The 27,529-nt window shown below is 44.6% G+C and overlaps 2 protein-coding genes across 7 annotated transcripts in view; one reads left to right on the top strand and one right to left on the bottom strand.

The window, feature by feature from the left end:
* Nucleotides 1-2,246: 2,246 nt before the first annotated feature.
* Nucleotides 2,247-13,976, bottom strand: LOC115335985. Its single transcript, XM_030002393.1, has 5 exons — nt 13,742-13,976; nt 13,166-13,326; nt 12,375-12,487; nt 10,656-10,728; nt 2,247-3,671 (listed from the first exon to the last, which is right to left on the bottom strand). The coding sequence occupies exons 1-5, from the start codon at nt 13,974-13,976 to the stop codon at nt 3,330-3,332; spliced, it is 924 nt and encodes a 307-aa protein (XP_029858253.1). The 3' UTR covers nt 2,247-3,329.
* Nucleotides 13,977-14,145: 169 nt separating this feature from the next.
* The window catches only part of ADCY9 (adenylate cyclase 9), a 99,686-nt gene continuing 86,302 nt past the window's right edge, over nt 14,146-27,529 (top strand). For 5 of the 6 annotated variants that reach the window (XR_005931466.1, XR_005931465.1, XR_003921595.2 and 2 more), the window contains exon 1: nt 14,146-16,044. Coding sequence is in view for 3 of the 6 variants with exons in the window: in XM_030002476.2 (XP_029858336.1) it covers nt 14,346-16,044 (1,699 nt within the window). In the remaining 3 variants the exon portion in view is untranslated. The remainder of the gene's footprint in view (nt 16,045-27,529) is intronic. The other variant, XM_030002477.2, reaches the window with a different exon arrangement.

The following is a 27,529-nucleotide window of genomic DNA, read 5'->3' as shown; positions in this document are numbered from 1 at the left end:
CCCAGCTCCTGTCCTACCTGTTGTTAAAAACCATTGCAATTAAGCCATAGTGGAAGGAAATACGAGTAAACACATCCTTTGTAAGTGGCTTCAGCTTTCCACGGACATCTGTGTCCCACCGTTTCCTCTTCGGCTGACTGAGCTGCTTCTGTTTTCCCTCTTCCCATGACCTGTACTTTGCTTTTTCTCCTTAATCCTGCCTGCAGCTCCTGATGGCTGGGGCTCAAGCAGGGAGGAAAGGAGCCCCAGCTGCCTCTGACCCACTGCAACCCATGGAAACTTCGTGCCTGCTGCAGCTGCAGCTGCAGCCCCAGCCCCGGCCAAACTCAAGGCTGGGCTCTGGTTTCTTGCTCACTTAGTTGGTCCCCGATGCTCTTTTCACTCCTTTGCTCATTTGCAGCCAGCACTGGGGCAGGGTGCAAGCTGTAGCTAGTCGAAGAGAAATGCTAAAGCTCTGCCAGGGAGGGGATTTGTCGGCAAAGCCAGGTACATGAGCACGGTGCACCCCAGTAAAATCATTAGCGGAGCACAGAGAGGCTCCTCAACCCACCAGGCTGCCAGGTGCGGGGTGCTCTCAGTACCTGCTCATGCCGTGATAAGAGATGTTGGGACCTGGGCACATGCAGGAGAGGTGCCCAGGTCCCTGCTGGCACTGTGAAGCCAGGCGGTCCCTCCGGCTCGGCCCCATCGTCTCCGTCAGCCGGAGGAGCACAGCACAGCCAGGAGGTGCCACCGGACCTTGAATCCCCCAGGGACACCGGGAATGGGCAGTGCCGTAGCACACCATGCTTGCTGGCACCCCCAGACGAAACATTTCAACCTGCTTCAACAAATCTTTTTGTCACATTCAGGCAGAAAACTGAAGAGTTTCAGAAAATGTGAAGAAGTGTTTAGAAACTCTGGGGGTGCCCGCAGAGCCCCCCTCCTCTCCATTGGCAGAAATCTGAACGCCTGGTGCTTTCTGCTTGATGAAGGGTTGCTACTGTCCCGATATAAAGCATTAAACAACTCGTTCCCACCTTGCAGCGGATGTGGATGGGATTTTCAGCAGTTGAGACCTGCTCCTTCTTAAGTAAGTTAATGGTAACTGGCCTCAGCCAAACACTCCCAAAGAGCCAGCCCTGGCTATCAACCCCACAGGGCCCGGCGCAGCCCTGAGGTCTGCGGCAGAGCCGTACTGACAAGCGCGATCATGGGGCAAAGCAGAAGAGGGGGGAGTTTATTGCATCCCAGGACAGGGTTCTCCCACGGCGCTGTCTGCCCGGTTTATTCTGACTGCGGTTCTCCCCTGGCGAAGGACAAGGCAGGATGCCACAGGGCAGGATGCGGGGCCGGTGGTGATGGGTCAGCCTTCGCCAGAGGACACCGAGAGGAGCCACGCCAGTGGGGGCCGAAGGGGGACCCTCCTCTGCCTCTCCCCAGTGACTGACAGGACTGCAACACAGCCAGAAGCCACGGTTAAAACCTAGGGAACGCCAGGAGACACAGGTCGGGGCGGCAGCAACGTAGAGCCAGGTATGTCATGCCGTGGCAGGTTAGAAACAGTGTGGCCAGCGTCCCGGTCCCTTCCACAGCAGGTCCTTAAACCCCTGACATTGCCTGGGGAAAGGCAAAAAAAACAGGATAAGACTTAGGGTGATGGATTTGGAGATAAAGAGGGGCAGCGAGGGAAAATAAACCCTGCGGCAAGTAAGATACCGGTGCCAGGAATACTATGTTAAATATTTTGGACCTAGTGTAATAAAGATTGTGCAAAAAGTGTCCTGAGAGCCGAAGCTGGCTTTTCAGAGCCATGAAGGACGCTGGCAGATTCGCACAGGGGAGGGATGGACGAGGAGGGATGGGGGAGCACCAGGCGTGCCTAAATTCGGGTAGATCTGGGACTCTGGCAGCCGCAGAGCCTGACCGGCTGGCGACACAGCAGGTGGTGACGGCCCAGCAACGGGTCTGGGACAAAATGGGAATGGGGGATTGCGGGAATGCCCTGGCTTCACCTGGCGCTGGATGGCAAAGAGCGATGGCAATGGTCCCCGCACTGGACCGGGGCTCCGGCCACGTCCCCGGGCTCTGCCGCTGTGGCAGAGAAGGGAAAGACTTTGCCAGGACCGCAGTCCTGATGAACGACTTTTTTTTTCCCATTGCTTGCAAACATCGTCATCTTGTATATAAACACAAAATGCCAAAATGTGAGTCAGCTTAATGGCAGTTTGGCTTGTGCACAGAACCAAGCCGATAAACGGCAGAACTACAGTTTGCAGAGGTGATTTATTCCTGTTTCAGGGGGTTTCAACAAGTCACTTCATGGCAGGTAGAATGTACTCCCATGATATTAAAAAAAAAATAAATTAAAAAATAAAATAAATTTTAGAAAAATTATTAAAAAATGGTTTTTTTCCAATTACTTGCTTCCCATTGATGAGGGGAAACCTTTCATTCTCAGTTACTTTTTCAGCTTTGATCTACATTAGAGAGTAGAAAGAAATGCAGACAATATCCTCCTATGAGCAGTAGATTCAAACTATATAAAGGTGGGGTTTTTTTTAAATAGCTGCTAAATAAGTTTTGTGGCCCAATGCTGTGATCCGGCACAACAAAAGATCCTATTCACATGAGGGAGCAGATCTGAGACCACCTCAGGAATCCTAATTCCTGAATTTCTCAGCTTTTTTTTCCCTAACATAAAGAATCTCAATGAGCCAATTATGGAGATCTTGACATAATGTCATTTTTTCAGTAACAAATGCTACAGTTTAAATTCCGCTCTGTAAACATTCAGGCATGTACTTATATCTACATGTGTAAATAATCCCATGCAGGTCAGCAAAACTAACCACGTATATAAAGTTAAGTGCATGTAAAAAGTGTCTGCAGGATTCAGGCCAGTGATTGCAAAACAGTTTAAACTATAATCCTCCATTTTCATTAGTTTCTTGAAAAACTTCTGCTGTGGGCTTGAAATTCTTCCTGTTTTGTTGAGCCAAAGGTGATTTTTCTCCCCAGGCAGTCTGAGCAAAAACCCTCCTGCTGTTTTTAAGTTGTTAGGCTTCAAAAATCACATTTCCCAATAAGGACGTTCTGCCCTTTTAATTTAGAGAGTTCAACATTGACATCTATTGTGTAAATAAAGCTAATTAAAGACAGTTACTATTTGCTATATATAAAGTCCTCCAACACCACAGTCCAGTAGATTTGGCTGCTTTTGCTAAGTAAAGCAGTATCTGTAGGCACTGGGAGCATCCTTTATTACTATAAATGGGGTGTTAATTATTCAGCCTCATATATAATTTAAATAAGACCTCAGCCCCAAAACTCTATATGTTCATCCTCTTCTAGAATGCTGAGCGGCACAGAAGTGGTGGGCTCCCGGCTTTAGCTCTGTTCTCTCGAAGACAGAGACATCCACCCATGAACAATGCTACATCATTGCTGCCATGCCTTGCCTCACTGGGAAAATCAAGGCAGTGACTGGGCGTTGCTGAAGTTTCTGTGGTTAATGAAGCACGCTGCTCGTTTAGGGGAAGCAGGTGGGTTGCGGGCTGGTTTGCAGCCTGGCTGAGGTTAGGAAGATGATAACCTCTCCAAGAGCCCTGCCCGCGTTTCTGGCTTGTAAGAAGAAGTTTGAGGCTGTAGCAAAGTGATGAACTCGGTGCCTCCCAGTCTAAGCAGCCAGGCTGTGAAGGTAAGACAGGGCAGGATGAAAAACCCGGTTAAAAATCGACACACCTCCAGTCAAGACAAGCTGCGTCTAAAGGAATATGGCATGTGCCTTGAGTTTGAACCGAACACAACAAGAAAAGGAAGCAAGAGATCCAGATTAAGGGCAAATCCTTCATTAAGAGCTTAAATGGTCCAGATAAAAAATAAAACATGGCAAGCATTACTTGGGTTATAATAAAATGGGATTCAATAAATATGCGTTACGACCATGAAAGGGGAACAGAATATTTTCCCTGCTGCTCCACAGAGCCAAAGCTGAGGAAGGAACTGAAATGAGAACGGTAAAAGAGGAGGAATGAGCAGATGGGAAAAAGCCACTTAGCACAACAAATTTGCTTCTCAGCCCCCACTTTCCTGGTTTATGGCCAGAGCCTTTTCTCTCTCTACGGCCACTTGTCTTTGCCTCCCGAAACCACTGCAGGGATTCGCAGGAGCGTGTAACGTCCTTCGGCAGTCCTTGCAGAGGACCAGGCTGTCTGGTTTTGAGACGCTGAGCCCTCGAGGGAAGCAGGAGCACACAAGCCGGCGGTGAGCACCGCATGTTTGCCACACACCAGTGCAATGGCACATCTGCTGCTGCGCGGCATGCCCTGTCAGTACAGGGGAGAGGGGAGGTTGTTCTGGCTACCTTGCAGAAACATCAGCTGAAGATGGTGGAATATTTTTTTTTAGTATTTTCAGCCATGCTTCAGCTTTGTAGCTTATTCAGGATCAGGTTCTCCAGGCACCCAGGAGTTTAATATTAATAACTGAGATGTTTTGGCTAGACATGTAAAACACACAATCTGCTTGTTTGTTTGTTTGTTTGGACTGAAGAAATACTGAGAGGCAGTTTCAGCTCCTTGTTTTGTTTTCTAAGTGTTCTAGGAAATAATTTACCAAATTAACAGACAATATGTGGGACAGTTTCAGGCGTACAGTGACAAGATGGGGTCATGCATAGTAGCACAGCAGCCAACTCAGTCTACACCAAATTCCCTTTCAGGGGTATCCTTCAGTAAATAACTCGGCTGTCTAAATCTATCAAAACACAAAATCTGAGCAGTTCTCTCAGGTACAAATCATGCAAAGCCTCCGAAAGCTGCAGCCTGGAGAAAACCTTTGGTGGGAAATTACCAAAAATCCAGTGATGGGTTACGGTTTTTCCTGACTGTCATTAAGAGTTTAGTGCGTGCCATGGAGCACAAAGGTTAGCTGATTTTTGCTTATCGAGTGTGACTGTCAGTACTCCCATTACCCAATTCAAGGAGATTCCTGGTTTATAAAAGAATTAGAGCCCCATTCCTAAGTCTTGATTGCATCTAGCCAATAATTGCTGGATTGAATTGGATTTCTCCCTCGACAACCTTTCATTGCATCCTATATGCCACTTTGTTTTGCCCCTAACTCACCTTTTTAACAAATATTTGCTGTGTTTTCAGTACCCCAGGACTGGTATTTCTCCTTCGCTGCAGAAGCGTGCACTTTCTCTTACCTCAGTCAAAAGGTACTGAATGTATTTGTCTCCTCCACAAAGAGCAGAACTCAGACCTGAGTGACTTCACATTTTATTTCCATAATATACCACAGTTGTCAGGGCAGCAACATAGGTAAAAATGACTAGGAGATGTGATAACCATCTCTGCCAAAGCGTTATGTATTAGTGTTTTCAGCAACATTTTCTTCCCATCTTGTTCCCTGGAAACAGAACTGGGTGCGTGGCAGAAACATGCATTCATGCTCAGCTTTAAACATGATTGTTTGGAAGCTGTTTGCTGCTATTTTGCACTCACGGACCATCAATAGCCCAGCAAAAGTCCTGAATACTCAGCGAGCATCAAGCACTCCATGGATATTATTTAAGAATGTCAAAATGCTAAAATTAATGTTGCCTTTTGTAATTTTTAAGTACTTGATTCTGAAGCCCCAGCAATAATCTTTTACTGTAGCCTTTTCTTTGTACAGTGTAAATAAAACCTTTAAGTTATAAAGTGTGAAGTGCAGCAGCGACCGGTTTAGAATTAAATCAGTTTTTAATCAACACAAATGCTAAATATATCACCTAGCAGTAGAATCAGTGGACTGCGTTGGGCCACCCCAATGGCAGTGACCACACTAACATACCAGGGGTCAAATTACCCTGTATAATTTGCTCTTCTCTAATCAAAGGCTTAATCCTACCACCACAGCAATAAATTGAAATAATGACTGGTTCCTGTGTTTGCGGACAGAAGCATACTCTTTCTGTGCTTATAGAACACAAGTGTGTAGAAACCCTCTTAAATACAAACTAAAAATCGATATAATACTTTTTCAATGCCTTCCACTTCACACTTGTCACATCATTGCTGAACTGCTCTGATATATCTGCTCCAGTTGGAGTAGTGGAGGTCATCTATATTCCTAGACAGCATGGGAGTTGCAGCCATGCAGGTGAAATCTCAGGTACGGCCAAGAAGAATGCTCTTTTCTACCCTTTCTGGGGAAAAGAAAAAAAAAAAAAAGAAAATCACCAAAAAGCCAGTATTACTGAGTTGGGTTATTTTTTAAAATTATTCTGGCACCCACAGCACAGAATAACAGATTTGTAGTTAAAATACATTGTGACAGCCTGAGCCAGGGGATGAGAAAGTGAATCTATTCCGGGATGCGGTTGGGAACGCTCTGTTACTCTCCAAGCGAATGCTCAGCTCAGACAGCGATGGCTGTCCCCATCTCCGTTCCCAGCTCAGCAGCACTCGGGGTCACCTTTCTGTTGCAGATCAACCGAGACAAGGGATCAAGTCACAGAAATGCCACAGCAATTCTCTTCTCCCCAGAAACCCAAATTTAAAAAGGGCTTGGTGCACACATAGCAAATTTTTCACTATGTTTCACATTGTGTAATTCCTTGCAGCGCTTACAGTCCCCTAGCTAGGGTTTTCTGTGGATTTGCAGCAGGTCTTTCTTCCAAACCTGCAGCATGTGCACCAGATGATTGCATAAGCCTGTAATTGTGCTGGTAAAGTCTCATCCCCATCTCTTTTTAGTTGAATAATCCAAAACACTAAATATAAAATGTGTTGCAATTTGCAACTGCACTGTTGCAAAAATCAGAAAATGGTAAAATTGTGTGTTGCAACATTCATACCCATTGCAAAATGACAATTTTTCCAACTCTCTATCGTTTCCTCCATAGTACTGCAGGAAAATCCCGTATCAAGTGTCACCCTAGGAGGAAACTTGCCTGCAAGGTTATATGAATAGATTAGGCTAGTTTAGCTCTGAATAGTTAGACTAGTTTAGAATAATTTCATTCTGAGGGTCCTTTTGCTGCTCCCGTAAAAGAGAACTCCCCTATCCATGAGGATCTTCCCACAGAAACTGTGCTATGAAGACAGGATGTCTAAATAAGTGAGCTGTGAGAATAGAAAGATTTTCTGTTTCTCTATAGTGTTGGCTTCAAAACCTTATTTTGCAAGATCATATAAGTTATGATGTTACACAGGTAAAGGAGCATGTACAAGATCTTCACAGCTAGAGGGGAGCAGGTCATGTTGCAGCACAGAAGAACAGCACATGGGCATCCAGCCCTTCCTTCAGAGGAGACGGAGGAAAAGTTTCCAGAGGAAGTAAAATACATCTGGACTTTCTCTAAGGCAAAGGGTTTTTTTCCTCCCAGGCCAGTAATAGGTGCACATCTCATCTGCTCAGGTTTTGAAAGGTGTTACTGGTTTTGCCCATCAGAATGGCCTGCTCTTTATGGAAGGTAAAGCCAGTTCAGAAGACTTCTCATGGAAGCGCCAGCAGCAGTCATTTGCTTGGAGCAGGAAGAACATGAGACCGTCCTGCAGCACGCATGAAGGACCACTCATGGGAAGGCAGCACACAACAAGCATCTGCTTGGCAGCCCCCTGAAACTTTATTTTTAATGGTTGTCCTTTTATACGATGCTAAAAATTACTGATACTACATCTGCAAGATAAAAAACTGAACAACTTGAGAAGGGGAGAACGGGCGAGTTAACACTATGATTATTTTTCTCCTTGGCCTGACTTGGAACCACAGAAACTCCTCCCTAATTTATATCACATAGGGACTATTTTTACATGCCTTTTCACTGCCTTCCACCTACTCACAGAAGTCCTGCTGATGACTTTACAGTGTCACTTCCCACTATTTGACTGCAACTGTTGGTCATTTTCACTGTTTTTTGCTATTTTATGCTGGGCTATAAAGTGGAGTTGCGGCATGGCAGCGAGAGTGATACAACTCTACTTTGGGAATCCTGGATGAGCACCACTGTAGCTGATCTTCAGTCAGTGTTTTATAGCTTCTCCCCTGTCTTCTTGCCATCAGTTCTTAATGGCTTAAGACTTTGCTTTAGCCTGGTTGTAGCCTAATAGCCTTGTCTCCCTAATTTGAATGTCCTGAGAAGCTGCAAGTAGATGAAGTGGGAACTTGATGCTGGGCTAGTCTAGGTGACATCAGTGACCGCCACTGGTACAGTCCTTCCCTTGCTGTGCTGTTTATTCCTTGGTTCTTCCATGCCCAGACAGCCCCATTCATAGCAAGCTTAACAGCCTTTTTTGACCCCCACCTTTTTTTTTTTTTTTTTTTTAATTAAGAAGCAGAGTGTCATGCAAGTTTCTCCACCAAGTGTTCGTAGTTATGAAAGCACGTTAGATGTGGCTGTATTTGCAGACAACAGCGGTACTTCCTTTCTTCGGAAACAGAGCAAGTTTCTATTTCAGGCTTTGCTGACTCAAGGGTGAGGTACCCGAGCTGATTCAGCAGCTTGGCAAGCCAGGAGAACTTTTGGTTATGAATGGAATGAGCAATAAATTTTAAGTTTGTCTTCATCTTACAGAAATGTATGTTTGAGTGAAGCCACCTCCTGGTGGCACACATTTTGCCAAATAAGTGGTATAGTCTGCACTGCTTTCAGTGTAGAAGACCACTCGAATGAGACAACCATAAAGCCTGCAAGAAAAATCCTAGTCCTATGGGAGCCAGTGATTCCTACTCAGCTGGGCCAGGTTTTATCCTCCCTCTTGAGGTCCCAGTCACATAAAAAGACCTTCTACTGCTTACTCACTTATTTTATCTGTGCATCTCATCTGGGATATGAAATCGTGTCAGTAATATGAATAATTTCAACTGCAACTTCGGAAGGGTGAAAATACACAACACAAAACCAACCTGGCTACCCCGAGGAAGTGAGAAGAATGCACCACTTACTCAGCTTCCGTGGCTTCATATGGAAAAGATGTCAAAGGTAATCTTGGTGCTGTTCTTTTATGGAAAAGTGAAATAAGCATTGTGATACTTTTCCAATTTTAAAAACCATGGAGAAGTAACAATCCTCCAAAATATTTTCTAATGTTTAGCTGTTAGTCTGTGAACAGAAGTCAGAAAAGCCGTGGTTTTTTTTAAAAATCCATAACATAAGTTCTTTCATCTAGAGGTTATCAGGATTCAAAACAAAGCTCATAATGAATGCTGCACATATCAGCAAGGATGCAGATGCAGAAGTTTGCCAGAAAGTGAGATCCTGCTATTTATTAAGGTAAGAAGGTAGGAATGGAGCATCTGGGCTGTCTCCCTTGACCCTTTCTGTCTGTGGATGGACAAAACAGGTTTTTAACACATCTCCTCCAGTATTTATGCTGTTCCAGAGCCAGACAGGATCAACAGTCTCATCCATGGCACCCATGATGCCTTTTCTTTCAGGCTATAAGTTTTCCTTTGACAGTATACAATAAAAGCCACAAACTTCTAAATAGCACTCCTCCTCCCCGTCTACACCAATTATATTGGCATTAATATATGCTGTTGTTCTAGCCAGCAGTTCCCATGTCATATTCTTCTGCCCCATGAAGGCGGTTTGTGAAGTCTAAAAAAGCATCATGTGGGTTGTCACATTTCAGAACCCCCCTAAATAGTTTCACACAGCTCCATCAGATAAGCGGTGAAGCACAATATTATGAACATCAAACAAAAGCTAATCATTAGAGCTGACAAAGCTGTGCCTCTGAGAAGGGAAGTAAATTCAATTCTATAGACTAAATATGTATATTTAGCAGCATGAAGTTAAAAGAAATGGGCAAGTAGGATATGCATTTGCTCAGCTATTGCTCTGTAAAATATTTCCTCTAACTCGGTCTCTGAGAAAGGAAGCCAGTCACAGAGTACTTTGGAAGGGCAGTCAGAGTTCTCTGCAGGAAAACAGCACAACCCAGAACTACCAGACACTAAAACGAACCTGGGACTCAAAATCAATACTGTGGTAGCTCCCAGCTCTACCAAGATATGCTAACTATTGTTGCTAAGAAAGCATCCTTTAAGGAAGATGCTTCCTCTTGGTCACCAGAAACATTACCCACACAGATGCTGCCTTGGAAGGACACGCTGGCTATATTATATTCCACGGGGTTAAACTCCTCCTGGATAAAAACAAATCAGAGTGCAGGGCAGGAAATAACATACAAATTCAAACCACTTCTTGCCCTCTAAGACAAATTTTACTCTTGCTTGAAATAAATACAAGCATCATTGTTGTTTACTGCTTACATGTATTTAATCTGCTTCTTGAATTCAACAGAGAAAAATCTTCACGATAAAAGCAAAGCGAAAGAATACTGTCCATAACATAACACTCGATTTAAAAAATTCAGTCTTTTGGGAAGCAGCATGAGGTCTTTCCCAGCCAGGACAGAGCTAACAAAAGTGAATAGAAGGTAACTGTTCTCCCTACTGCACACACAGTGTATGTTTCCACGGAACTTGATAATGACAGAGGAAGCTGGGGAATGGCTGGGCTGGTGAGTGTTGGGTGACTGTTTCACCCAAAAGAGCAAGAGCAAGAGCAAGAGCAGGAGCAGGAGCAGGATGGGAGTCTATGAGTAACAAAACCAGTGGGAGCTTCCTCGGGGGAGCAAGGATTCTGAACAACCTTGAAATCATGATCTGAAGCTTACCAAAGGAGGGTTTTCACAAGTCAGATGCCTTCTTCGGTCCCACTTCACTGTCCTTCGAGCCAGTGAAGGAAAGCTGGGAAAGAGGAGACTACTTCATTAGTGGAGATCAAAAGCAGTCTCTGACTAGTAGCCAGACAAAATTTGGGATCATGTGGGTCACTCATTTAAAACTTGTGATGTGGCCAGTATCTTTGATGTGATTCTGTTTTTTCTAAGAGCATACAAAGTCCCGCTTTATTGAGCACAGGGGGAACAACACACACTTCTCTTGCTTCTCAGTCTGAGCTTTGCTTCTGCTTGCCCTCTGTCTCCTGCACACACGCACCTCCATGCCCAAAGTGTCGGTCTCTTCCGTGTGCATGCAGGTAAAAATGCATATAAGCAGCCTCTCTCCTCTGACTGTGTGAGCACACTTGCGAACGTGAACCCTCTCTGTGCAGCATACATGCACCTGAACTGCCTCCTTCTGCGCGCTCACTTACTGCTGTACGCACACAAACCGCAGCCTAACAGTTTTATTTTGCATGAAGGTATGATCCCGTATCTACCTTCATTTTAGATGAAAATTTAATTAAAGCCTACCCAAGCAAGTTTCAGTAGTAAATATCAGTTTGAAGGGCCTCAACTTTTACTACGCTCTAGCCACACAACGTTTTAATTATTTACCACCTATGCACTCTTAATCACCCTGGGCAAAAGGAACCGAATGAAAGCATGGCTTTGTTGATACCTGAGGGAAAGCTCGCATCTTCAACTGGGGAAAAATGTACCCTGGTGCTCTTTTCAATGACATCGTGATTTACTTAGAAATAATGAGGGCTTAAATTATTTCTTGTTTCCCCCTCCATATTTTAGCTCTTTGTAGTTTCTACCCTTTTCAGACGGGTGTTAAGGAAATGTGGCTGACCCAGACTGGCAGTTGAGTAAGGATATGATAAGCAATAACAATAAGCCAATACTATCACAAAGCAAGGCTAAAAAAATTTAGGCTGGAATTTCAGTACCTCTTACATCTCAAAGTTCAAATCACCCAGTCTCTACAACAACATAAATCTTACAGGTTTACATAACAAAGTTAAAAAACACAGGTGTTTTACCTTAAATTCCTTGCCATTGAGGTAAAAAACTTTTTTCCTTTTTTCCACCAAACTTCTACAATATCTTTGAATCCTTGGAAGTTGTCGTACTTATTTAATCCTCCAGATTAAATAAATTCATCATCCTTTATGAAGTAAAAAGGTAACTTAAAGTACATTTAGGTGAATCAATAAAAAGGTTGCAAAGAAGTCCTAGTAAATTTATCAATTAATAGCCAAGCCCAGGAGGCCATCCTTCCATTCTGCTCTCTCAGCTAAGGGATTTCTTTCTTCCTAACAATGTTTATGTAAGAGTGGCCTGGTAAGCAGCACTCGCTGTAAAATATTGATCAGCCAAGACATTAGTTGGAATTCGAGAGATGGCTATGTCATAGCAAAACCGAAACAATTATCACTATTGATTGGTCTTTTTTATTATAGATTATTTTGGTATTTGAGTACGTGAGGAAATACAAATTTCTTCAAAATAATAATAAAACAACCACATTTTACAGCATGGTTACTGCACAATAAGTAACATCTTTACAAAGGAAACGGAAAAAAATACAGGTTTCAGTTCCAGTAACTGTGTGGCCTCATATTTGCTATTACTATTTAAAAAAAAAAAAAGGGTACATTTTACCGAATGGCGCCGTCTTCAGAGTATAAGGGGCTCGCTGCTGGGTAAGAAGTGCCGCTGAAGGAAGGGCCGCTGGAGTCGAGTGCTTTGTGGGCAGCCAGCTGGGAAGGGCTCACCTGGAAAACAGTAAATGGGATTTAGGGAAGCAGGAGGCACAGCAGGGCCCAGGCCGCTGCTGAAAGCAAGCGGACAAGCAGCAGAGCAGGGGCTGGGTCGCAGAGAGGGAGCGGGATGGGGAGAACCTGGTGGGACCGAGCGTTTGGGAACATCACCTGTGAGCAAGGGTGAGGGACGGGGAGCTGGGAAGAGGAGGGGAAGGAGCTGAAGCAAGCGCAGAGAGAAACTCTGCGAAGGAAGGAAAGATACGGGCCGCCTGGGGAGGAAGAGATAATGAAATTGAGGGAGCGGTGCAGGCGAGATAGCGTCAGTTATAAACAAGCGAAGAGAGAGGAGAAAAATAAGCCAGCAAGTCCGGCAGGCTGCGGGGATGCGGAAAGGTTGAGTTGTTTGCTGAAGTGCGTGTTGTTTGCGCATGGCAAATGTCAGCCGTGCCGGCGGCGGCCTTTCCCCCCCAGCCCCCCGTGAGCAAACACGGCGCTAAAGGCGCCGGTGGGACCCGCCGGCAGGCACCCATCGCCGGTGGGGAGGGCGGCCGCGGCGGGCAGCGCACGGCGAGAGGCCGGGCCGCGGGGGAGGGACGGGACGGGATACGGACACCCTGAGGGACCCGCCCGGCTCCAGCCGCCGGTAACCCCGCGCCGTCCCGTCCCCTGTCAGCCCTCCCCGCCCGCTACCGGCGAGGAGCGGCCGCGGCGAGGCGGGGGGCGTCGCTGCCTCACGGAGGGGATAAGTCGTCCCCCCCCCCAAACCGGGCCCGTCTCTGAGGGGAAAGGGGCGCGCCCGGGGCTCTGCGGGCCGGTGCGTGTCCGAGGGGAGCGGCTCCCGCCCCGCGCCCCTCAGGCCGGGAAGAGGGCGGGCGGGAAGGGAGGGGGGGGGGGGGGGGCGCGCGCTCCCGCCGCGGCGCCGCGCTCCATTGGCCGGCGGGGGCGCGCGCCCGCGGCCCCCCCCCTCCCCAGCCCGCCCCCGTGTCCCCCCGTGAGGAAGATGGTGGCGGCGGCGGCGGCGGCCGCCCGCGCCTGAGCGCGCCCCCGCCGCTCCCCTCCCTCCCCTCCCACGGCGGCGCGCAGGCGGGCGGGCCGGCCCCCGCCAGGGCACGGAGCTCCCCGCGGCGGCGCGGCACCACCCCGCCGGGAGGGGTGACGGGACCAGCCCCGCCGGGCCCCGCGGCAGGCGAGGAGGAGGAGGAGGCGGCGGCGGTCGAGCCCCGCGCCGGCGGCTGAGGGGCGCCGCAGGGGCACTCGGTCTCTCGCCCGGGCGCTGCCCGCGGCACCAGGAAAGCGCGGGGCGGCTGAGGGCCCAAGGCCCCGTTGGCGGGGAGCGGCGGGGAGGGCCGCGCAGGCCGGCGGGGGGGCGGCCGCCGGTGCCGTCCCGACTGGGCGGGCGGGAGGGGGCGGTGCGGCGGGAGCCGGCCCCTTGGCGGCGGCCGTGAGGGGAGCGCTGCCCGGCGGGCGCGGGGAGGAAGCGGTGGCCAGCTGCAGCCGACATGGAGGAGCGGTCCCCTCCCGGCGGGGGCCCGGCGTCCCCCCCGCGGGACTGAGCGAGCGGCCGCCCGCTCCCCCGCCTCGGCAGGGCTGCGGGGAGCGGGGCCAGCGGCGGGCGGCAGCCCCGGCCCTGCCCGGCCGGCGGAGGCGTGCGAGGCGAGGGGAATATGCGGGGCTGCCCGCGCCCCAGCGCCCTGTGTGCCGAGCCCGGCGAGCGGCGGAGCGCCGCGGCTCTGCCCGGCCGCCCCTCCGGGCAGGCGGCGGCGGCGGCGGCGGCGGGAGGAGACTAGAGGCGACTGTCCGACGAGCCCGGTGGCTTTCCCAGCCCGAGAGACCCAACTCCTGAGCGGGCTCTTCAGGAGGAATTGACAACATGGCTTCCCCACCGCACCAGCAGCTGCTGCATCACCACAGCACCGAGGTGAGCTGCGACTCCAGCGGGGACAGCAACAGCGTGACGGTGAAAATCAACCCCAAGCAGCACCAGGGCTGCTCCTCTTCCAAGCACTGCAAGTACAGCATCTCCTCCAGCTGCAGCTCGGGGGAGTCAGGGGGCACCCGCCGAGCCGGCGGAGGTGGTGGCAGCGGCCCCGGCCTCCGCCGGCAGAAGAAGCTGCCGCAGCTCTTCGAGAGGGCCTCTTCCAAGTGGTGGAACCCCAAGTTTGACTCCAACAACCTGGAGGAGGCTTGCATGGAGAGGTGCTTCCCGCAGACCCAGCGCAGGTTTCGCTATGCCCTCTTCTACATTGGCGTGGCCTGCCTTCTCTGGGGCATCTACTTCGGCATACACATGAGAGAGAAACAGATTGTTTTCATGGTGCCGGCTCTGTGCTTCCTCTTGGTATGTGTAGCGTTTTTTGTGTTCACTTTCACTAAGACTTACGCCCGCCATTACGTATGGACTTCGCTGATACTCACCCTCCTGGTTTTTGCTTTGACTCTCGCTCCGCAGTTCCAGGCTCTGAAACCTAGCTCAGGAAGTGGTGACATGTCCAATCGGACTCCCCCGGCAGATCCCGCAGAGACTTGTCTTTCTCAAGTAGGCAGTTTTTCTATGTGTATTGAAGTGCTCTTGTTGCTTTACACGGTGATGCACTTACCCTTGTATTTAAGCTTGTTTCTGGGACTGTCATACTCGGTCCTCTTCGAGACCTTTGGTTATCACTTCCGCGATGAGAACTGTTTTACACCTCTCGGAGCCGGTGCAGTTTACTGGGAGCTGTTGAGTAAAGCCTTCCTGCACATCTGCATCCACGCCATCGGTATTCATTTATTTATCATGTCCGAAGTCAGGTCGAGAAGCACATTCCTGAAAGTGGGGCAATCCATCATGCATGGAAAAGACTTGGAAGTGGAAAAAGCCCTGAAAGAGAGGATGATTCATTCTGTTATGCCAAGAATAATAGCTGATGACTTAATGAAGCAGGGGGATGATGAAAGTGAAAACTCTGTCAAGCGTCATTCCACCTCAAGCCCCAAAAACAGGAAGAAGAAGCCCTCCATACAGAAAACCCCCATAATATTCCGTCCTTTTAAAATGCAGCAGATAGAGCAAGTGAGCATTTTGTTCGCAGATATTGTTGGCTTCACGAAAATGAGTGCCAATAAATCTGCCCACGCTCTGGTGGGACTCCTGAATGACCTCTTTGGACGTTTTGACCGTCTGTGCGAGGACACTAAATGCGAGAAGATAAGCACTTTGGGAGACTGTTATTACTGTGTAGCTGGCTGCCCAGAACCCCGGGCAGACCATGCTTACTGCTGCATCGAGATGGGCTTAGGTATGATTAAAGCCATTGAGCAGTTTTGCCAAGAGAAGAAAGAAATGGTGAACATGAGAGTCGGTGTTCATACCGGGACGGTCCTGTGTGGCATTTTGGGAATGAGGAGATTCAAGTTCGATGTGTGGTCCAATGATGTCAATTTGGCCAATCTGATGGAGCAGCTCGGGGTGGCTGGAAAAGTCCATATTTCAGAAGCTACTGCGAAATATTTGGATGACCGTTATGAAATGGAGGATGGAAAGGTGATTGAGCGAGTTGGTCAGAGCGTGGTAGCCGACCAGTTAAAAGGTACGTGCTTTTTTTTTTGTGATCAGTCTTTTTTTTTTTTTCTTTTTTTTTCTTTTATGAGGGAATGTATTTTCCCTAGCGCATGTTTTATCCTTGCTGACTTGCAAATTGAATGCATTTTACATTTAACTCTGCGTGCTGGTGATCTGAAACACCATGGGAATGACAGAATAAAAGATGCCATGGAGATAAGTGTGAAAGATCTTCTGGGATACTAAAAATGTACTCAAACTTCAAAACTCCTTAGCGCTCCTTGTGAGAGTATCACATCATAGGGAGGAGAAGGTTAATGTGTTTGCTGTCTGCAAGAGGTTTTTGTTTTACTGTTGTGTGTCATCCTTTAATTCAGTAAGTAAACTTGTTAATTGACTTCATGTGCCATACATAGAGCATATGTGTTTTGCAAAATTATGTATATCTGTGAAAAGTTTTTTTTGGCATTGGGAGAGTTGGGACTGTGAAGGCATTTGGGAAAAATGACAGCTGGATTCACAGAAAGAAATGAGCACTGTAGATTTGGCAGTTTGATATAGCAAGTTGTTACAGTTCGAAGTTAGGCTGGAAAAAGTTACTCAGGTGGTTCAGTGAGCTGGCAGATGCTCTTGTTTCTGCAGCTCTAAGGATTTGGGGATGAAACTGCAAATTTGCCTTTCGGAAAAGAAAATGAGGGATCCTTTGGTTCCCCTTATGGCTTGGCTAAGGGTCTGATTTTCATTTTTCTACAGAGTATTCATTTTGAAATGAAACCCTGACTGCTTTCTAGCAGCACTTAGAAGCGCATGCAGGAGTATTGTACATGCTGAGGGTTTAACTGTCTCTTTAGTAAAAGCTGTGTCTCTTTAGTGCTGTGCCTTTGTCTTGGGGAGGTATGGTTGTCTGCAGTGCTTGTAGCCCAAGGTGAGGAGCAGATGAATCAAAATGGGAGTGGAATATGTTGCAAACCCTTTTATGCTATGGGAGTTTATTTGTTCTGTTTAGAAATGTACCCATTTTTATAAAGTAAGCATGGAAAACAGAGTGGAAGAAACTGAAGGAGTCATAGGACAGCGTTGTGATGGAGGAAGGAGATATTTGTTGCAACAAATACAAAACGAGGCCAGGATGGTTGTAGAAAGGTCAGTGAGTAAGGACGGTGGGGGGAGAGATTGCAAAACAGTGGTGGAAGCAGTAATGGCAGGCCGCTCGCCTGTGGCAGGTGCTTATTTTGATGTGACACAAATACTTATTTTTGGTGAGCTAGCTGTCCGCATGCATGTGGCAATGGGGCTGAAATGAGAGGCTTACGGGGAGGAAAAATATCGACAGTGACATTGGTGGCTGGAAGCCATAGAACTGAAGCAGATGTGTGTCCCTGGGCTTTGGCTTTCTGTTTAGGTTCTAAAAATACAAATTCAGTTAATTTCTTTGAAAACTGTTGACACTGATGTATTTCAGTGGAAGTGTGCTTTCAGGAAAAAAGGGTTAGACATAATCTCTCCATTCCTCTAAGCTGAATCTGGTGAAAATAAATTGAACAGGTCATAGAGAAACAACCCTGCGATATTTCCCACTTCCATGTACCTTTACAGCCAGATGCAGTATAAAGGTTGTGTTGTAGCAACAAATGAAATGAAGTATTTTTGCTAAATTTATAACTGTACTTGGTATCATTAATCACAAAATGACATGAACTTACTTGTGGAGACTGATGGTACTGCTCTTAAATGTTTTTATTTGTTTATATTTTCTAGGAGATTACAAGAGCACTGTCTAGAGCAATGATACCCCATGCCAGGAGTGGTTTTTTCATGGTCTTTCTCAGACCTCTGTTCTGACCTTGGTTACATTTATTGCAAGAGGGCATAGGCTGTTGTGTCTCGTCAGTACAGTGGTTCGGATTTTACAGCTCTGAATGCCTTTCACAGGTCCTGCTTTAGCCAGGGCACTACAGATGAACAAACTGACATGCAGTCTAGATAAGATGAAGTATGCTTTGTGGACTGACATTTTAATGGTCTTTTCTTGCCCTGAAAACCTAGCTATGAAAGCAACTGCAGCATGTGGTAAGAATTACTTTAAGGAGGAATATGGTTGGGTTGGTTTTTTTCCCCCTTTCCCTTCTGCATTTTATCGTGGAACTGTAATTAGCTTCCATTTCTTATCAGTCTTACATAGTTCCAGAAATCAGAGTCTGTGTGTACTTTTAAACCAAGCAGACCTCTGCCGTGACTGCCTTTATCCGCAAGTCTGTGGCACATAGTCCCCTTCCCTCCCATGCCCAGACAGACCTTCAGGGGCACATGGTGGGTGCTGTGGAGTTGCCCATTTTTTCCTGTTTCCTCAGTACTTTGTTCTGCAGTCATATTACTTGGCTGATAGGTAAATGGCATCGGGGAGAAAAAAAAAAAAGGCAATGTTAAAAGCAATCTAACAGCAGTGCCACAGGCTGGCGTCTAGAGCCTGCTGCAGGGGAGGGTTTTGTTAAGGAGCAGCTCTGAGATTTAATAGAGTAAACTGAGATTTCACCTCTTAATTAATTGTCCTCTGCCAAGCACCTGCTCAGTTTTGTGAACGGAGGTGCTGTTAGGAAGCTTTGCTTTACTATTTTCCCTGAGAATTCGTTGATAGTAGTGATAGAGAAGAGGAAGTTTGTTGTGGTTGTTCAGTTATGTCATACGTCGTACTCTTTTCAAGTATGAAAGTGCTGCGGAGATAACAGCCATAAGCTTTGTTTCCTTACTGGTACTTCACTTCTCAGCTTCCTTTGGTATCTTAATGATATCCTATTTTTTATGTTGTATGTCTAGTATATTATCTCTTAATTGTCTGAGCTGCCACAGTAGTCATAGCTATTTTTCTGAAGCTAAGTCAACATGATCAAGTAAACTCTTTATAGAGCAAAATGGGGGGTGCCAAGGACTCAGTGTCCACGTTATGCACGTTTCAGGACTTCTACCTAAGAGTAGTTCTGGAATGGGTCTTTCAACAAAAGTACCTCTGTGGCTGGAGCACATCAAGCGTGCTCCTGGAGCGAGCCTCTTGGTTTGGTTCACCCAGAAGGAATCTAGGTACAACTCTACAGTGTGCACCAAAGCAGGATACGTAGGAGTGAATTGGGCAAATGGCTTCAAAACCGTGCTCCTCGTTCCATTTGAAATACTAATGTGGATGTACCCTGAGCTGTCCTGGTGCTGCTCCTTGGTTTTTGGAATAGATGAGGCAAAAGTAAATTTCTGTTTCCCTGTGCTCTTTTATGGTTCACTGAACTTTTAGGATGGAAATATCTTTTCTTCCTCCTTTGCTTCCTTGGCTTCTTATTGGAAGAAGTGGGGCCCTGGTATGTTCCCTCCTGTTTCTGACTTCTGAATTAAGTAGATGGTGTATAAAACAAACCAACAAAGCAAGAAAGCCATAGATGACCTTAAAATATTTTTGCCTGTGTTTGACTGTTGTTTGTTTTAAGATTGTTTAAGCCATCTGTTTTCACAGCACCTGATCCCCTTGGATGTGAGGGGAGCGCAGGAGAGCAACGTTGTGGTGATTTTTTGAGGTCCACAGATAAACCCTAGACATCAGTTCAATTATATCTTCCATAATAATTTTGCCATAGGATTTGAGACAATTCACTCTGTTTTCTTGCTGACCTTCCTAGCAAATAAATTTATTGAAGACTGAGATACTGAGAGTCACATAATGCATGTTAATGTGTCCTTTCTGAGCTCTGGAGTCAGAGATCTCTTCCTGGGATATAGAAAGTTCTGCTTATGGAAATATTTTTGTTTTGCTCTGTTCTTCTTGGTTGTTTGCATTTCTCTTTCTTGTTACTTGGGAGGTCACAATATTGCTATTTGCCAGCCAGCCAGCAACTCTTCCAGAAATACCAGGGTCGCCGGCATCTTTTTTTGAATGCTTAAAATACATAAGCATGTTGGGGCAAGAATGCTTTCTGTGTGTTTATAGAGCATAGCACAGCGGAACCATGATTTCATTTGGGGCATTTGTATGTATGCTGATACTCTAATAAAAGTCATTATTATTGAAGTTCCTGTTAAAATAATTCCCAAACTTTTTGCTGCAAGACACCTCCTTGTTCAGTTTGCCTCAAGGAATGGCTTTATTGCTGAATTTCTGTTAGAAGCCCTTGAAGGTACAGAGACACTTTTCTCTCTGATTTTGTCGTTTGCTTCATCATGGAAAAAGCGTAAGTGGATCTTGTGCACTCTGTCACCTGGCTAACCAAACCGTTTTTGATGGCTTCAGAGGGAAGGTCAGCTTTCACAGCGCTTACTGCGTGAAAATCCACCAGTTCACCTGTGGCAGCTGGTGGCCATTCCTGATAAAGCCTATCAAAGATCTGCAGCTTACTGTATGGTCTTTCACTGTTCTCCATGTTTCTTTTAATATCTGCTTTACTTTTAAACATTTTTTTAATACAGCAAATCAGTTATAAAAGTCACTGTTTTGCTTGACATTGAAACCTTTTAATGTAATTTAAGGCTATTATTTCTCCGTAAATAGCCTAGCTCTTTACGTGGTGGCAACCTGTGACCCATGGGATGCTCTTCCCTTGGCAGACCATGGCATACAGCTCTGCCTGGTGACTTGACACTCTGCTGCTTCTTCAGGTTTGGGTTACAGGGAACCACAGTGCGGGTGTTCCTGAAAGACAAAAGTCTCAGGTAAGGTTATGAAGAGATAAGTCATTGAATTTTTCTTCCCTTCCTCCCCTCTGTGGCTGACTGGGGGGGAGACCATGACTACACCCTGACTGCAGAGAAGTCTTCCCTGCCTGCCCTGTCTTTCTGTCTTTTACCAGACCTGGGTGCAGAGGACCTGTAGCTGTCAAGTGCTTCTGGAAGTTCATAGGTAGATGAAAGATAAGGTGAAAGTTTTCCTTAGCTTTTTGAGCCCAGCCTGCTGGGCATAGTGTAAATCTAGAAGGCTTGTGCTTGTGCCAACAGGAGAGCTCTGCAGAGAGCTGTGCACAGATTCAACTTTGCTCTGTGGCTTGCCTAAGAGCAGCTTTAGTCTCCTAACTAGTGGGTGTTTTGGGGGTGAGTGCAGATTAGGATGCTTGTCTTGTGTCTTGCCAGCTGCTGTGCAGGTCTTCCCATTCAACCTCTAGTTTCTTCATGTTCAATAAATGTAAATCTTTAGATTACTGGCTTTTTATATTTATTGACTCATTTGTGACAGGCATTGTAATTCTGGATTTCATGTGTTCTGATGCTAATCTGACAGTCAGGCAACAATTGATAGGTAGAACAAATGCCAAATTTTTTTTAAGGTGGTAATGAAGTAAGCATGTGTGTGTATTTCCACTTTCCCACAAAACAAAATTCTGAGTGCTGACTGAGACAGAATATTACAGTGACTAGTCAGTTTATCAATTTTACATAATCTGATGTATTAGCTGTTTTTATTGAGGTAGTGGTTCATGATCTTATTTTCAAGCGTGAGACTGAAAATATCATACACAGGTTGACTTCACTCCTGTACTTAAAAATTGAAAAGTATTCAGTGACAGATAAAGAATTATAATTAGAGGTAATTTGCATGAAGGCATATTGCCAGGAAGTAGTAAATTCTACATTGATTTAGCATTTTGACATGATCTGTAATTTTACCATGTAATAGCAAAAAGGAGGTGAATAGTGAATATAGTTGCTCAACCTGATTTTTGTCAAGTCTTCACATGGTGAAGAAAGTGTTTCATAGCTATAAACAAAAGAAAGAACTTTGTAGGAAAAGCTAGTGATTATTGAGCTTTCCAAATATTTTACATGATGCAATGACATAACTTTTTCTGAAAGTAAAGCTATGTATTTGTGCATTAGTACTGAACAGCTTTACTGCCAGGTAGGTTTTGTGACCTCTGCAGGAAGGTCACAATTTCTCCAAATTTTGAGGAAGATCCGTTGAATTGCTCTTGGTTTTATTTGTGCAAGACCAAGTAGAAGAAATATCTCAATTAAAAAAATATTCACACGTAAGCTGTTTTTATTATTATTCAAGGGAAACTTGGATGTTGGCTTTTGAGGCTTCAAGTTTTTGATAACATACTTGTGGGCTAATTTGACTGCACACAGTGAAAAATAATTTATAAGCATATTTAGTATCTAGGTAAGATTCTCTGCTTTGCGTGGGATAGAGTCTGACTCTAACCATATACTTTGTTTAACAGTGTGGGCTCCAGTTCAATTTATTGTGTGTCCTGATGCTAATTAACAAGTAAATCAAGGCGGTACTGGACAGTCTGGTTGTAAAGTGTTGCAGCTCTGCCAGTTTAAGCCCCATATAAGCACTGCAGGGTGAAGTAACAGTTTCAGTAGACCTTAAGACATTTATATCCTGCAAGAGTTGAAGTGAGCATGGCAGGAGTGGAGCTTTATTCTAGAACATGGGAAAGATGAGCGTTGAAATCTGATGTCCTGTGATATTAGAGGGACACCATGGCTTCTGCTGCTTTCGGTGATCATCATCTGCAGAGTCTTTCATTTATGTTTCTCTCTTTGGCTACCTAAAATATAGGTGCTGCAATGTAAACAGGTACCCTACAAATTAAAAATCTGAGCTCTCTTCTTCCTGCTTCCCGTTTACATCAGTAAATCTTCAGAGGCAGGTGAGGGACTATTTAAGTGCGAGAGAGCTGCTTTAAATAAAAGCCTTGACACTGTGGCTTTTAGGGGAGAAAGATTGATGGAAAAGACAAAACAAAGTCAAAGACACATAATTTATATTCATATTCTGTCATGAGGAGGATGCATGATTTGAATGGGTTGTTTAAAACTTTCTTTGCAGTTATTTCACAATATGTACTTTACTTTTCCTTCTGGCAGGCAAGGTATATAAGAATTTACATTAACCACTTTAAAACAAAGTACAATTTCATTGGATTTCAAGTTGCTGTGGATTGTCCTGGAATATTACTAAAATTAGTAAATTATTTTGTACCATCTACAGTTTGTGTGTAAGCTATCTCTTGATCCTGAATCACAAGCTTACTCCATCCATCCTGGCTCTGTAAGGAGAGACAGCCATTCCTCTTTCCGTTACAGCTGACACTTGAAAATTCTCTGCTATTTTTAGATGATTTTCAATCTCATTTCTGTCCTTTGAAAAGAAAGAAAAAAAAAATTCTTAGCCTTTAAATTTTTAACTTCCAGTGGGAGCTGCCATTGCAAAGAAGCCAGCTAGTCAGAGTTTCATTAACACATTTTAACAGGTTCTGTTATGTAGTTTGCGTTATTGTGATGGCTCTTTCATAGGTTTGTAGGAAATTGTTGGAACTAGATTTAAAACAAAGCCATGCAGGTTTTGGAAGTGTAGCTGCTTGCTCCCAAGTAATAATTTGTGAAAATATAATGTGGCAGTTGGAGGAGAAGTATAGACTGGCGATTGTACCATAGTGTTACAGCTTTTTTTTCACCCAAATGTCATGTTGGGGTACTGGTACTGTCTTGGGCAACAGGACGGATTTGGCTGGTTAGGCTTATCTTGCTAGGCATTTGTCAGTATTGGACTGTACCAGAAATCTGTACTGCCCTTCCAACCAAATTGTTTTCGTCAGATGAATATTCTCCTTCATTTTTTTCCCCCCAAATGTTTTAACCTAGAGCAATAGGCCTACTAGATGTATGGCTTTAGGGATAGATACTTTTCATGGTTCTGAAATTACTTTGTGAAGGAATAAAATGTTCTAAATATATTTCTTCAGCTAGCATCCCTTGGACTCAAAATGCCCCTTACAACAGCCTGAAAACTTTTTGGGTTTGTATTTGCTACAGTAACTTAATGTGGAAATTCTTAGCAAACCATATAAATAACAATGATTATATTGCAAGTCTTTGTTTCACTGATAGCACTTACTATTCCTCTTGTTGCACTTCTAAAGCTGTCGTCTTCAACTTGACTTGATAAAATTAGAAATCATGTTATTGTCATAAATCAGTATTACTTAAAAATCTCCAGAATTGGAACAGTACAGGGGAACTAGGGGAATAAAGTCCATTACCTTTCTAATGAGCCTTTCCTTCTGTCTGCTGCTCAAGATACGCAGAAACCTGCAAAGAAAGGAAAATGTCTTTTGCTATACGTGTAACATCTTGAATATCTACTAGTCAAAGAGCAATTTGCTTTCGTTTTCCTTTTTTTTCCTCCCCTTCAGCTGTCAGCTGAAGTTAACTCACATTCATTTGTGTGGATGTCATCGTGAGCTGGAAGGTTCCTGCTGGCCATGTGGTTCCTTAAACCAGAGGTCCTCCCATTGCAAAGGGAGGAGAGGGGCAACATGGAAAGAGACCCGAAAAGCGTCCAAATCCAGCTGTCTATAAGTCTATAAAGACTTAGTTTCCTTCCAGTTCTGTTAATTTATAGGTCTTAATAGAAGAATTCCTTTTTTTCCTCCTGAAAAGAGAAGGAGGAGGAGAAAGTGGAAAGCAAAGCTAACGATAATCAATAATGATATTAACAACTATTCATATGTTTTAAGAGCCAAAATGGTCGTGGTTTGGTTGACTGTGCTTAACTGCATGATAAGCAAAAAAAAAGTCTATAATTGCAATCAAACATGCTATTAAATATTTATTCAGCCTACAGGAGACATAGAAAAACCTCTGCTTCTAATACTGGATGCTTAATTCTTTACATTCATTAGATAAGGATATTTGAGTCACAAATGGAATCTTGTTATTTTTTTATATGTGCAGCTTTGATGTTTGACTTAGATGCATATGCCTAATATACAGGTTATTACATTAGGCATGCTATTTTCAAAAGACCTCCCTGGGAAGCTTTTCATAGCTGTTCCCAGTAGTTCTTGGAATCAAATTCTTGCATTCTTTAACTCGTTTAATGGACGTGCGAAGTTCGTCATGTAAGGTACTAAGTGTCTTTAACCTCTGACCGACTTGGACAAAAGTACAACAGATAAATCTTTTGGAAGTGCTCAGGGCCTGACAGGACCGGTGCTAAAGACAGGATATGATGAGGAAATGTTGCAAAGAGACCAGGTACAACATTGGATCCAAATTTCCTTTGTTTAGACAGCGTGATGCTTAGTAAGAGCTGTCTGTGTTTCTAGGAGGTCTGTTTGGACTGCACTAAGGAATGGCCACAGGCTTCCAGAAGAAAGGTGGAGACTTTGCAGTATCACACAGGCCCACAGTGAAATTACACCAGCAGATAATCAGACTTTGATCCAAGGCTTTTGTAACCTTTCCCATATATTTCCAGTTTTTAAACTTCATTCTGATTTGATAACAATATGTAGGAAAGTAAAAGGATTTTACTTGTTTTGCTCTGTGTGACTCCCTATTTGGGACTGACCTTGCTACTAAGATAGAGGTTATGAAAGAGATTACATCTCATATGTACATATAAGTTGCTAATGAGACAGTATGAATAATATTTAATGTTTTACTTGCTGCTTGGCAATGTGGCATCAACTAGAAGCAGAGAGCATTCTTAAAAATACCACGTGAGGATGAGAAAATTTATTATAAGTTGTTTCATAATCCCAGTAAACCATTTAAGAGAAACACACACACCCCATGCCTCACCCCAGGTTCTGGAATCCATAAAGATCAGTAACTGAATTTTTCTGCTGAGGATGTTAAAATAACATATACATCTCCACTTATGAAACATTGCTGCTGCTGGAATTTGCTGTGAATACAGAGATAACCAAAAGGTCTGCTAGTCTTCACCAAAGTCACGTTTTCTTACCTGTCTCAGTTAATTTAATTTGGTATTTGATGATAGTTTTCCACAAATAAGTCCAAAAATCTTAATTATATAAAGCTGTTGTGAGTTATTTGCTTTTTGTACACACATATATATGTGTATATATAGTATTTCAGTAAATATGTGCACCCTTAGGTTGTTTCTTACGTGAAAATACTCTGAATTGTCATTGCAGTCCATTATCTCTGAATAATCAGATGCTTGAATCATGTTTAATCAGTTTGGAAAGCGTGCTTAATTCTTGTAGCACGGATTAGTGGATGTTCATCAAGTGGGTGGCATTTTTAATAAAAGTTTTGCTTAGCTATCTACATTTAATAGGCACCATCGTAAAATCTACCTGTTGATAATAGAAGGTGGGAGCTGCATCTAAGAGAGGTTTTCAAAGCGTGCTTGGCTTTTAGCTGTGGTTGCTTTAGTATGGTGTGGGATCTGCCAAGCTCTGCAGTGCTGCTTGCAGGAGACCAGCTGGGGAACGGGAAGGTGGTTGCCGCTATAACAGAGGTGTGTTTGAATACGATCTGCATGCTCATGGTAACTGAGCTTGTGACCTCTGGCTTTGTCTAATGTAGGGAATAGGAAAAAAAGGAGATAAAGGATGCCATTTTTTTTGTAAATGTGCAGGCGAAGGCTACCAAGAGGAAGGTGCTGGTTTCTGAGCCCTGATGAAGCACTGGGATGACCGTTGTGCTTTGTTGCTTACCCCTGCTTGGAGATAGAGACAGTTTGGCGATGGCTGTTTGCTGTTCAGGAGTTGGTAATGATTTTGTGTCCGTAATCGGGTACTGAAAGTGAATCAGACCATACGGAAGACATTTTTGATTGGGCACAGTGTTTTCTAAGTGTTATAAAAAATGCATGCGTGATGTGGCTATATTTAAAATGTAGTACATCTGTTAAGCATTTAATTCCTTCCAAGATTTCAGGAGGTGACAAAGTTGGAAATTGTCTTAAAATTTAGATTAAGATTTTTTTCCAAGTTAAGATATTTGCCTGGTAGGCTTTCGTACTTACCAGTGTTTCTTTGAAGTAGTGTATTTGATAAACACTTAAATAAACTGCATTACATATGTATTTTGGGACTTAGATTATGATTTGACTTGTATGAGCCTAATATCAGCCATAGACAAGTGTAGAGCCAATACAGTCATAATTTGTGCAAGTTGTTCTGCTGCTGCTGTGATGGAGAAGGCTTTGTGGCATTAGATCGTGCTGACAGTGCGTTATTTGTCTAACCCATTTGGAGTAAAGGATTTGTTAATTCTTGCACCGCTTACTAAGCCCAGGAGTTGGACCATGCTCCACCAATGTTTGGTGCAGCTTTTTAAACACTAAATCCTTCTAATTCAAATGGTACTCTGTTAAAGTTTACAGTTATAATTGTTTCATTTCAGAGAATAGCCAATTCTTTTTAATAACAGAATTTTCAACTTTTGGAAATAATGTGATTGTGTGTGTGTGTGTGTGTGTGTGCTCAATGTGATCTTTGGGACATTATGGTAACACAACAGTCTGCGTGGGGGAAATACATACTACTCCACTCAGGAACTGCAGTTAATATACATTGAGTGTGTCTATAGTTTAAATAAGACAATTTTAAATGTAGCAAATGACTTTCACAAATATAAGTGAAGTAAAACAGTGTTCTAAAAGTCCTTGCTGCTGTATTTAGGTGATTCAGCATAAAATGAACACGAAGTAGAAGAGTTAAAGCTGTAAACACAGACTGTGGGATCAGAAGAAGGATAGCTGGGAGTACTTA

Source organism: Aquila chrysaetos, chromosome 25, assembly GCF_900496995.4.
Source record: "Aquila chrysaetos chrysaetos chromosome 25, bAquChr1.4, whole genome shotgun sequence".
In the NCBI taxonomy this organism is placed as follows: Eukaryota; Metazoa; Chordata; class Aves; order Accipitriformes; family Accipitridae; genus Aquila; species Aquila chrysaetos.
Note: the sequence above shows the minus strand (reverse complement) of the source record. Positions and strands in the feature narration are given on the sequence as shown.

Coding starts and splice junctions, on each gene's coding strand:
- LOC115335985 (XM_030002393.1), bottom strand. CDS start 13,976: ATGTCGGCTGCAGCTGGCCACCGCTTCCTCCCCGCGCCCGCCGGGCAG. Junction 12,488..13,165: donor GCCGCGGCCGCTCCTCGCCG/GTAGCGGGCGGG, acceptor ACTGTTTTCCAG/GTGAGCCCTTCCCAGCTGGC. Junction 10,729..12,374: donor TCTGAAGACGGCGCCATTCG/GTAAAATGTACC, acceptor CCTCTTTCCCAG/CTTTCCTTCACTGGCTCGAA.